Here is an 11,629-nt window from a genome sequence, read left to right as displayed (position 1 = left end):
AACTTCTCCACCTCAACGTGATAAGCGAGGACAGCGCCACCTGCTGACCGGGGGTGGGCACGCTCGTCAACTCGGCTTCGTTTTCCGCGATTGCATTTCACAAGGAAATTACCGCGCCCCCCCCCCCGCCCTCGGTGAAAATAACGCAAACCGTGAGACAAAGTCGTCGCAAAATAACAATCCAAGACATGTGGCAACACTTTATGCTTCTTTATTTCCATTCATCTTTCACAGTCATTATATATTTAAGACAATTTAACTATATAGTTTAAATAACTATATTTAAACTGCAAGGTAGGCGGGTGGGTTCAGAAATTTGACCAAGGTGGCCTAGGGAGGAGGTAGGGGTGGAGGGCCTTCAACAAACCCTGGGAATGCTTGTTGAATGAGCAAAATAGTTGTTGAACATCTACCATATGCCGCGAGGTGTGCTACGCTTCACGGAATTAGAGAGGAGTAAACCCCAGCCCTACCCTCCAAGGTAATCTAATGGCGAGAAAATAGGGAACCGGTACCAATGACCACCCAAGACATACCCATAAGAGGAACAGTGACAGGGTCTCTAGAGAGAAAGAAATCACATCCAAACAAGAGGCTCAGTAAAATCTTTTTTCAGGAAAGAGGCTAAGAGTAATAAAGATTTTGACAGGTAGAAATAGCCCTTCCAAGCAGGGAATCATCAAAAAGAATGAAGAAAGCAGGGAGTTTGGGTGTGGATTTAGGGAACAGGGTAGACATCTGTAATTTGCCCAGGGGTTGCAGTACATGTAGGAAACCAGTTGAAAATGCAATGGAAGGGTGGTTTGGGGTCACACAGGATAGACTGAGCACCAAGCCAAGGCACTTATTCTTGCTGTAGGCAGCAGAAGCCAGTCACAGCTGATTTTGGAAGATCACAAGAGTTTGATAAATGGCTTGAAGGGGAGAGAATGAAGGCCAGGAGGCCGGAGGAGGTGTTATGTGGCCCAAGGAGTATGTAAAGAGAGCCCCAAGCAGAGACACCGCAGCAGGGAGAGAATACAGGTGAAGACAAAACATGCTGGGAAGGAAGGACCGACAGCACTTGGAAACCTAAAGAAAAATCAAAGATGAGAAGAACCTAGTACTTAGTGGTCAGAGCTCTAGCTCGAAAATAGATGAAAGAAGCTAGAGTCCAAAGGACAACTTTGCTGCCTATCCCTGGCTTCAGGGCAGGGAGGACTTGACCCAGTTAGGGCCATGGTCCTACCAGACTCTAGAAGCAAGAAGTGGCTGGTCTGAGGCTTCTTCCTTCCTAGCCCCCACCCCCACCCCAGCAAAAGCCAGAGTTCTTTGGATGCAGAAATGATCTTCTTTCCCTTTAAAAGAAATTCCATTAGAATCTGGAATCCATCCTCCTGGAGCAGGACCAGAAAGGTTCAGTGACAGTCTCTCTGCAGCCACTGCTCTCACCTCCCATTTGCCTCCCCTGCCCCTAGAAATCCTGGACACCCTCCTATCTTCCTCCTCTGAGAACAAGAGCTGGGGACTTCCTTTGTGCTCTAACCCAGTGCTGTTAGGGCTCTGAGACTCCTAGCAAGCAGGCACCTTCCTGCGCTTGCCTAAGAGCATCTGGGGGGGGGGGGAGGGGGGTACAAAAAAAGAGGAAAGAGAGAGGCGAGGGAAACCCATACTTTTCTTCCTTGTGTTTATGGCTTTGGAGATATGGCAGTTTCTTTCTTAGGACAAGGGGTTCAGAGGAACAGAAGGGTGATGTCAAGCAGGTCTTGGTTCCCTGTGCCTGGCCCTATAGATGTTGACATTTTCATCCTCATCCCGCTGGGCCAGCTCCAGTTGGAAATGCTGGGGGAGGAGATGCTGAAAGAAGCTCTCTGTCCCGTGCTCCTCTCTCATCTTGGAGGCCAGATAGATGGTGCCATGGGGCCCGCATAGGTGCTGAAGTGTGCCCAGCAGCAGCGGGAAGGTGGGCTCCAGGTACACGATATCGGCCCCCAGCACCAGGTCATAGTCTCCGGGGAAGACATGCTGGTCAATCCCCCAGGACAAGGCGCGGACCTGGGCCCGGCCTCCAGCCGGCACATTGGCCTGGACGTTGCCCCGGATCTGCTCTAGGGCCAGGGGCAGGTCAGTGATGGTAACATCCCCCCCTGAGAGAGAGGAAGGAGGAGAAATGCAAGTCAGAGGGACCAGTCGAGGGGTCTTGGCTCCTGCCCAGAAGATCCAGAGACCTCAGGGCCTAGAGGACAGTGTCTTGACAGCCCAAAGTGAACATTTTGGCTTTTAGTTACCCTCACCTCCATCTCACCCACTGCCGTTCTCATTACATTCTATAACATCAGCGTTCCCTCTGAGCTAATCTTCAACCTCTCTGCCCAACACACAACAATCAGCTGTCAGCAGAAGACTGGGCAGGACCAAGCTGGACATGGGCTGCGCACCCAGCCTCTACTGACCGAAACCAAACTTCATGGGTCGGGAAAACTTCCCAGAAGACATGACCTCAGCAAGCCTTAAAGAACAAGTAGGAGTTAGTTAGTCAGGTGGAGCCTTCCAAGCAGAGAACAGAAAGTACAAAGGCCTGGTGGTGACAGGCATGCATATTCAAGGAAGGCTGAATCTTAGGGCATGTGGAAGGGAGGAGAAAAGTGTCAAGACAAGAGAATAATGACGACATGCTGAAGAGACTCAGGCTTGATCCCGAGGGTGGTGGGTTTTATAGGTAGAGGCAGAGAGTGAAGATAATCAGATTAGCACTTCAGAAAGCTTCATTCATGCAAGAAATACAGGTATCAAGCACCTACTAAGTTCTGGCAGTATAGTGGTGAGCAAGATAAAACCTCAGCCTTCCTTGGGTTTTATTTCAGAGTTTTTGAGTTTTATGTTACACTAGGTACTGCAAAACTAATCATGATCATGATGACTGTTACAGAACAGGAAGTACTAAGGATTCCTTTCTTCGTTAATATTTGTTAGGTGCCTATATGCCAGGTGCTGAGAATACAGCAGTGAACCAATCAGCCAAGAACCCCTCCGCTCATGGGAATTATGGTCTAGTGGCAAAAAGTGGACAATGAACGAAACAAGTAAAAGGAATGACACTGTACATCAAATGGTAATAGGCGCTCTGGTGAAGCGTTAAGCAGAGAAGGGGGAGAACTGCTTATGGGAGGGGCAGGGAGTGTGATTTTAAATTGAGTGGTTAGGAAAAGCCTCACTACACACATTATGTTTGGGCAAAGACCTGAAGGAAATGATGGAGCAAACCATGTGGACCTCTCAGGCTAAAATGTACCAAATGAGGGACTGGCAAGGGCAAAGACCTTGCACCAGAAGTGTGTCCACAGGAAGGCCAGTGGCTGGAGCAGAGTAGGTGAGGAGGAAAGCATGGGCCAGATCCTCACCAGGGCCTTGTAAGGAGGCTGTGAGAAATTTGGCATTTACTGAGACAGGAAGCTATTGGAGAATTTTAAGTGGAAGAATGGCATAAACTGACTTCAACTTTAAAAGGATCACTCTGGGGGTGCCCGGGTGGCTCAGTTGGTTAAGCATCCAACATCAGCTCAGGTCATGATCTCGTGGTCCATGAGTTCAAGCCCCGCATCAGGCTCTGAACTGTCAGCACAGATTGAACCTGTTTCAGATTGTGTCTCCCTCTCTCTCTCTCTCTCTCTGCCCCTCCCCTGCTTGTGCTATCTCTCTCTCAAAAAAGAAATAAGCATTAAAAATAAATATCTTTTAAAAGGATCACTCTAGCTGCTATGATGAGAAAGGACCACAGAGGGGTAAGGCCAGAACCAGAGACGAGTTAGGAGGCAGCTACAGTGACCCAGGTGAGAGGTGATGGTGGTTTAAACCAGGGCAGTAGCAACATCTAAGAAGTGGTCAGATCCTGAATGATTTTGAAGGTACAGTCAACAGGATTTGCTGACATATTGGATACGAAATACTACAAAGAGAGAGAGAGACAGAAGTTGAGGACGGGTCCAAGATGTTTGACCTGACTGGCTAGAAGACCTAATTGCTATGTACTCAGAGAAGGAAGGCTGTAGGAGGAGCAGGACCAGACATGAAGATCATGGGTTCCTTTCTGAACACACTAAGCATGAGATGCCCCCTCAGACAACCACATGAAGATATCAGTAGGCAGGAGGTTCTATAAACAAGTCTGGAGATGGAAAGGAGGGAATTATAGAGTCATCAGCATAGAAAGGTTATTTAAACCCATGAGGTGATGGGATTGCTCAGGAGTGAGTGTAGACTGAAAACAGAAGGGGTCAAAGGACTGCTCCTGAGCCCTGGGACACTCAAACTTCCATTTGTCAAGATAAAAAGAAACCAAAGGAGATTGGAAAAGAGTGCCAGTGAGGTAAGCAGAAGGCAGAGGTGTGGTACTCTAGAAACAAAAGGAAGCATCTCAAGAAGGAAGGGCAGTCATATGCTGCAAAGTCAAGTAAGGTGGTTTCATGGCCGACTCTGGTTGGAAATAAAGTTGGAAATGAAACTCACAACCTTGACTCCTGCAACTGGGGGTGGAAGTGTGGAACAGATGGAGGGAAGAATAGTAAGACAGGTACTACAGACAATGACAAGTAACTCTTTTGAGGAGTTTTGTTGTAAGCAGAACAGAGAAATGAGGTGGTAACTGAAGGAATATGGACAACCAACAGTTTCCTTCTGAGATAGGAGAAAATATACCATATAGATAGATAGATAGATAGATAGATAGATAGATAGATAGATGCGTATGCATGCATAGACACACACACACATAGAATGTTCCAGAGACAAGGAAAAACTGATAATGCAGCGGGACTGGGAGTGGGGAGGAGGTTTGCCGGAACAATGTCTTTGAGCAGATGAGAAGGTTCAGGGTCTTGTGAGAAGTGGAGGGCTTGACCTTAACTAGGGGCACAATGTGTTCATCCATGGTAACAGGGGAGAAGGCAACCCTTAAAAAAGATATAGACAGGTGAGGAGACGTTGTGATAAGAACATGTGGACATTTTCTATGAGAAAATAGAAGCAATCAGAAGAGATGGTCAAGAAAGTCATCAGCTGAGGGTGAAGACGGGGGAGGAGGCATTGGCAGGTTCGAAGGCGAAAAGGTAAGCAACAGATGTTTAGAGGAGTGGACGAATAAGTGGACAAGGGAAGTGTAATAGACTAGCTGGGTGGCAGGTAAGGACTCACCTGAGGTTAGTAACAATAAATTTAAAATGAAACCAGTCAGCACAGTTGTGTATACGCTAGGAGGGCCCACCTTAGCCTGGAGGTGGGGATATCAAAGAGGCCTTCCCTTGGAAGGGATGTTTGAGCTGAGCATTGAAGGATGAGTATGAATTAACCAGGTGATCCAAGCACTGCAGACAGAGAGTAGTCTGTGTGAAGGCTCCAAGGATGGGAACATCAAGATGGACTTGAGGCACAGACAGAAGGCCAAGATGTAGCACGAGGAGTACAAGAAGGGAGGGAGGGCACAAAAAGAGTCCAGAGAGGGAGGCAGGACCTTGGAGGCCATGCTACAGGTGTTGGTTTGATCTTGAAAGAACAAGAAGTCATTGAAAGATGGAGGTGAAAGGTAAGTACAACTGCATTCTTGAAGAGATCACTCTGACTGCTGGGTAGAGTGGGCAGAGGTCTAGGTGGGGGCAAGGATTCAAAGCAGAAAGACAACTTTGACTAAATGTAGTAATCCAGGCAAGTGACGGTGGAGGCATGGACTGAGGAACCATCAGTGTCGATGGAAAAACATGAGGTTCAAGAGGCTTTTAGGACATAAAATCAGTAGGAGTTGAGTAATGGATATGGGGGTGAGAAAAAGGGGCATGTATGTCAAAGGTGATGTCTAGGTTTCCCACTGGGGAGATGATGGTTTGATTAACTGGGATGGGGAAGCCTGGGTTCAGGAAGATCACAAGATCTAATTTGGGCATGCTAAACTTCCCAGGGGAAAGCTGGAAGACACTTGTGAAAACCCAGGGAAGTGGCCTGGACTAGAGATGGGAGGAAGAGGAGCAGACAGTAGGGGAAGTATTAAGGACATATGACCCCCAGGATTGACTGATTGCAAGGATGTGAGCGGGAGAGGGCAAGGGACAAGATGACACCCGGATTTCTTACTTGGCAGCTGAATCAGGGGCAAAGGAGGTGAAGCCAGTCTTCGAGCATATAGAAACAGGTGTTCCCACCCATATTCCACACTTTTCTCCCATTTTAGCATAACTGCACACCTCTCGTCTGCTCATCCGTTGTGGAAAATTGCTCTTAACACTCCCTTGGTTCTTTCTGAGCCTGCTGTGTTCACACTGTTCACCTTCTCATTGGACAGAGCTTTCCCTTGATGAATTCCCAGGGAGTCAAGGGAGACATAGCCAGAGCATGTCCAGTGGCTCTGTGCATACATCACCATAATTCCAGTACTGGAACATCTTCCTCTACCTTCCCCACTAGACCATAAGCTCTTCAGAAACAGGAAATCTGTCTTACTCACTGTTGTATCCCAATACCTGGCATGATACTTGGAACATAGAAGACTCCAAGTACATACTGATTGAGTGAAGAGAAGAATGAATGCCTGCCTCTGGGAAGACCTCCCTGAACGTGACCTACTTGTATTCCCATGAACAAAGACATTTGCATTGACATCATAAAGTGTTTTAAATGAGCGTGTTGGGTGTGAGGTTTTGCCTGTCCGTTAGATTATAAATTAAGGAAATGTTTCCTTTGTAGTTTCGGGTTCTTGACAAAAATGAGGCAAAACTTCCCTTCCCTTTTCCTTTCCCAAGTCTGTGGTGCCTAATTCCTACCCCACTTCCCACAAAACACACCCTAACGCTCAGAAACTCAAGCTTATTTCTCTCAAGCAGTCAAAGCCTTACAAATCTAAAATATATTCATGATAAAATTATAAAGCACTCCTGAGGTTTAATACATGCAGATTGCTCCCCCGACAGAGTCCCCCCCACATATGCATTTTGACAAAAACCGCAAAGGCGGTTTTAAGTGACAGCATTGTCCACGAAAGCACAAAGAGCAAAAAGGTGGAAACAACTCCTTCCTCTAAAGCCTGCCCGATTTTTATTTCCGGCCCCCAAATCAACTACCCTGGGTGCTTTCTCTGGCACACAGAAAGATGCGCGCGCGCGCGTGCACACACACACACACACACACACACAGTGTGTTAAAAAGAGACTGATCTGGTTGCAAACCACTCCCTTCTCCCAAGAATCCAGGGAGTGACTATTCCTCCACCACCCAGTCCCCGCCACTCCCTCCTGCCACGAAGTTCACGCACCCTGCAGCGCAGCCAAGATCCCCACGATGCCCGTCCCCGCGCCCAGTTCGATCACTTTCTTGCCTCGGAAATCCACATTTTGACTTTCGAAATAGTTGCACAGGCTCAGAGCCTACGGGGGAAAAAAAGGGAGAGAGAAAAAAAACTGTCGCGGGGACGGCTCCATATGGGAGAGGGGGAGTCGGGTATCTGGACCTCCCCGGGACCCTCGTCCAGAGCCGCCCACTCCTCACCGCGTCCCACACTCGCGCGGCCACTCCAAGGCGGGAGCCGAAGTTCTGTGTGATGCTCAGCACGTGCCCACAGAAAGAGAACCTGCTCTTCTCCGAGTAAGAGTCGGCAAAGAGCCCCACCTCCCGCGGGAACACGGATTCGGACTCTGATTCAGGATCTGCGCGGGGGTCCGCCATCTGGCCGAGAGAGCGCGCGGACACCGCGTCCAGCTCTGGGATCCCGGATTTGAGGCGGGGTAGGGGTGGGGGGCTGCGGGTCCACTCGGCTTCTCCGTGGCACCGAGCCCCGCCTCCCCGAGTCCGCCCTCCCTCCTGCACTTTGACTTCCTGGAGGTGGGATGAGGAGCTGCCCCTCCCGCTCCGGTCCCCAGCAGACACCCGACGGGGCCCACGTCGAACCACGGGGGGCAGGCCCTGGCGGACTGGTCCGAGACCCGGGTACGGGGTGGGGGCGGTGGAGCGAGGATCAATTCTGTAGGAAGCGGGGTCCTGGGACCCCTCTCACTTGCGGGGTGCATAGGTGCCTGCAACTAGGATGGTAACCCAGACCACGCAGAAGCGGGCTAAGCAAAGAGGCAGGGTGCCAAGTCAAGCCTTGCCAGCCCAGCGGGAGATCGGTGCCTCAAAGGCGCCCTCGGGCTCTGACCCCCTCCGGCCCTCCGCGCCGAGGGCCACCGAATTCACTCTGGGTCTTTAAAAGGCGGGGTCTGCTCACAACCTGCCTGACTGCGTCATTATCGTGCGACTCGGGCCTTGGTCTCCACGTGGGTTCAGTGGAGTAACCCGGAGCGGGGATCATGGCGGGAGCCGAGACTGGGGACGCGGCAGGAGCCGAGGCCCCGCAGCCCCAGAAGCGCTACTATCGGCAACGTGCTCACTCCAACCCCATGGCAGACCACACGCTGCGGTAGTGAGTGAGGGGGACGGGAGGCAAAGGAGGGAGGAATGCTCGCAGCAGCCCGCAGCAGCCGTTAAAGACTATTGTGCTGGAACGGTCAGCGGGGTCTCAGACAAGGGATAATCGGCAGGGTGACGCCAGCTTTAGGGGTGGGACGCGGAGATTTGGCGGGGGCGGAGTTGGAGGGTTGGGAGGGGGCGTGGCTTCTGGCCGTAGTCTCAGTGGCGGTGCCAAGTCTAGGGAGAGAAAGTAACTTGCTGAGACTGGACTGATGCAGGCAGAATAGCGTTTCCATCTTTCGGTTTCGTTGATCGGATTTAATAAAAAGACAAACATATACATGAATCCCGCCCACCCCTTACTCTGTCCTCTTACCACAAAGCACACAAAAAAGAGTAAGGTCCCGGTGCCTTAGTCAGTCAGTCTCCGGGGGAAGGGGAACTTGTGCCCCAGAAAGGAGAGCTGCCTGACCGGAGTCACATCAACTCCTAGAAGTGGAGATGGACAGGTCAGCAATCATGAGCCTCATGATGGGCCTATGATTCACACTGGGGGTTAAGGGTGGTTTCCATTGTGTCTCCTAGAGACCACAGGGCCCACTGTTAACAGAATTTTTGAGAAATGCTCTTCCCATTTACCTCCCACCCTTACATATTCGCCCACACACATGTAGTACCACTTCTGCAATGGCATGACCCACCTTCTCATGTCTCTCCTGTCTTCTCTCCAATAGCCCTGTGAAGCCAGAGGATATGGACTGGTCTGAGCTATACCCAGAGTTCTTCACTCCACTGACTCAAAATAAGAGGCATGATGACCCAAAGGATAAGAATGAAGAGAGAGCTCCGGCCCAAGTAGAGTTTGCAGACATAGGCTGTGGCTATGGTGGCCTGTTAGGTAACATTCTGGCCTTTTCTCTAGGGCAAGGAGAGGCAATGCCTGGGTTCTGCTACCTCAGCAGGTTTGGTGGGGGCCATAGTTGGCCTTTCCCCTTCGGACCAGACACCAGTGCTGTGACATCAGTATGGAGAGCCTCTACCTTCCCTGTACTCGGGGTCTGTGGCCTTTGCCCTGGAGAAGGGAGGGTGTTGTCTCAAATGCTTCTTAGAACTTGGGTTGTTGTCCTGTCTGGCCCCACCCCGGCCTCACTCCCTACTTGAGCCACTTCACCTGCAAGGTGCCGGGTCAGTGAGCTGGTCAGCACAAGCGTCAGAGATTAGTCACTGTGGCCAGTGATCCTGAACTGTCTTTCTCAGGGATTCCACCACTCTTCCTCCCCTCCCCCCTTCTTCACCAGAACTCATTCTTTCTGCCCTACTCCCATGTTTTCAGGTTACTCTTGTATTGTCTGTATCGTCCCAGTCGTGCATGCCAGGCCACTTCTCTATTTTTATTTTTAATGTTTATTTATTTATTTTGAGAGAGAGACAGAGAGTGTGAGCAGAGGAGGGAGAGAAAGACACAGAATCCAAAACAGGCTCCAGGCTCTGTGTCTCAGAGCCTGACGCCAGGCTCGAACCCATGAACCGTGAGATCATTACCTGAGCCAAAGTTGGATGCTTAACCGACTGAGCCACCCAGGCACCCCTATTTTTAGTTCTTCCCATAGAGGTAACAGCGTGACAGAGAGAGGAAAAGCATGGTACTTGGTGGCAGAAAACCTTGGTTCAAGTTCCAATTCTGCCTCTTCTTAGCTCTAAGACCTTGGGCATTTCTGACCCTCAGTTTTGTCATCTTCACAATTTACCACAGAGTGTTATGAGGATTAAATGAGACAGTGTGTGAAAACCCTGCACATGTATGAGGTGTATGAAAACCAGTGTATGAAAACCAGTATGAGGTTGACGATTCCATTCTTATTTCTGTGCCCAGTGGAACTATCACCATTGTTCCCAGACACACTGATTCTGGGTCTGGAGATCCGGGTGAAAGTCTCAGACTATGTACAGGACCGGATTCGGGCCCTACGAGCAGCTCCTGGAGGTGGCTTCCAGAACATCGCCTGTCTCCGTAGCAATGCCATGAAACATCTTCCTAACTTCTTCCGCAAGGGCCAGGTGGGGAGGGGCCCCCATGGGTTAGGTTGGTAGGCAGGTGAGGCACGGAGGCCAGGTTTTCAACCCTGTCAATGCATGTCTGTCTCACAGCTGACAAAGATGTTCTTCCTCTTCCCTGACCCACATTTCAAGCGGACGAAGCACAAGTGGCGAATCATCAGTCCCACACTGCTGGCAGAATATGCCTACGTGCTTAGAGTCGGGGTGAGTCGGGAGTAGGAGGGAGGGTGGGGTGAGTGGCCTATTCAGAGACCTTCCACTAAGGATTCAGTGGGGGTGCATGTAGGACTCACACCACCTCTCCCATCAGCTCCCCGCTCAATTGCATGCAGCCCCCTGTCTAGAGTGATTTTGCCTGTGCAGGGGCTGGTGTATACCATAACGGATGTGCTGGAGCTACACGACTGGATGTGCACCCATTTTGAAAGGCACCCCCTGTTTGAGCGTGTGCCTCTGGAGGAACTGGTAAGTAGGGGGCCTAAAGGAAATGGCAAAGATGCAGGCCTTTTCCAGAGTGGTTCTGTAGTCTTTGAACCCAGCTCAGTGCCAAGGGGATGAGATAGGAGTCTCAGGGCCAGGGGCAATCTGAAAGGTGGGCAAGGATTTATTGGATTCTTCCTTTTCCCAGACTGAAGACCCCATTGTGGGACACCTGGGCACCTCAACCGAAGAGGGAAAGAAGGTCTTACGCAATGGAGGCAAGAATTTCCCAGCCATCTTCCGAAGAATACAGGATCCCACCCTCCAGGCAGTGACTCCTAATCCCCCCTCTCTTGGCCACTGACTGCTTACCTTGCCTTAGCTTGACCCCTAGACCTTCCGAGCTGAGACTGCCAGGACCAAGAGGCGACAGTCTTTCAAAGAAGTTGGGAAACTGCCCAGGGCAGAAACCTGGGATTCACAACTACCCCTGACCTCACCTTGTTGCCCCTCTACCACCAGCAGAAAGCAAAAGAAACTGACTAGGAAGGTCAAAAGACCTTGAACCAGAAGGGATGTTTGGAAGGATGTGGGGTCTTGCTCTCCCTTAGCACTTCCTTCTCCTTCTGGGATCTCTCCTTCTCAGCTGGAGTGATGAATGGAATTCTCCACTGTCCATCTAAACTGCTTGCTAGACTCAGGTCGCCTGTCCACTTGTGTTACTTTGCAGTCCTGGGGATAACATGTA

The 11,629-nt window shown here is 50.4% G+C and overlaps 2 protein-coding genes across 4 annotated transcripts; one reads left to right on the top strand and one right to left on the bottom strand.

The window, feature by feature from the left end:
* Window positions 1–1,661: 1,661 nt before the first annotated feature.
* Window positions 1,662–7,969, bottom strand: EEF1AKMT3 (EEF1A lysine methyltransferase 3). Of its 2 annotated transcripts, none has more exons than XM_045464876.1 (3): window positions 7,507–7,969; window positions 7,274–7,385; window positions 1,662–2,126 (listed from the first exon to the last, which is right to left on the bottom strand). In XM_045464876.1, exons 1-3 carry the CDS (start codon window positions 7,681–7,683, stop codon window positions 1,735–1,737), a joined length of 681 nt encoding a protein of 226 aa, XP_045320832.1. In that variant the 5' UTR covers window positions 7,684–7,969; the 3' UTR covers window positions 1,662–1,734. The 2 variants fall into 2 exon arrangements, with proteins under 2 accessions (XP_045320832.1, XP_045320833.1); XM_045464877.1 differs by having other exon boundaries at window positions 7,627–7,940.
* A 334-nt stretch (window positions 7,970–8,303) lies between these two features.
* Window positions 8,304–11,582, top strand: METTL1 (methyltransferase 1, tRNA methylguanosine). Of its 2 annotated transcripts, none has more exons than XM_045464874.1 (6): window positions 8,304–8,413; window positions 9,138–9,301; window positions 10,277–10,461; window positions 10,552–10,665; window positions 10,825–10,926; window positions 11,090–11,582. In XM_045464874.1, exons 1-6 carry the CDS (start codon window positions 8,304–8,306, stop codon window positions 11,243–11,245), a joined length of 831 nt encoding a protein of 276 aa, XP_045320830.1. In that variant the 3' UTR covers window positions 11,246–11,582. The 2 variants fall into 2 exon arrangements, with proteins under 2 accessions (XP_045320830.1, XP_045320829.1); XM_045464873.1 differs by having other exon boundaries at window positions 8,304–8,416.
* Window positions 11,583–11,629: the final 47 nt, after the last annotated feature.

This window comes from Leopardus geoffroyi, chromosome B4 (assembly GCF_018350155.1).
Source record: "Leopardus geoffroyi isolate Oge1 chromosome B4, O.geoffroyi_Oge1_pat1.0, whole genome shotgun sequence".
Taxonomy (NCBI): Eukaryota; Metazoa; Chordata; class Mammalia; order Carnivora; family Felidae; genus Leopardus; species Leopardus geoffroyi.
The sequence above is the reverse complement of the archived record's forward strand: the minus strand, read 5'-3'. Positions and strand labels throughout refer to the sequence as shown.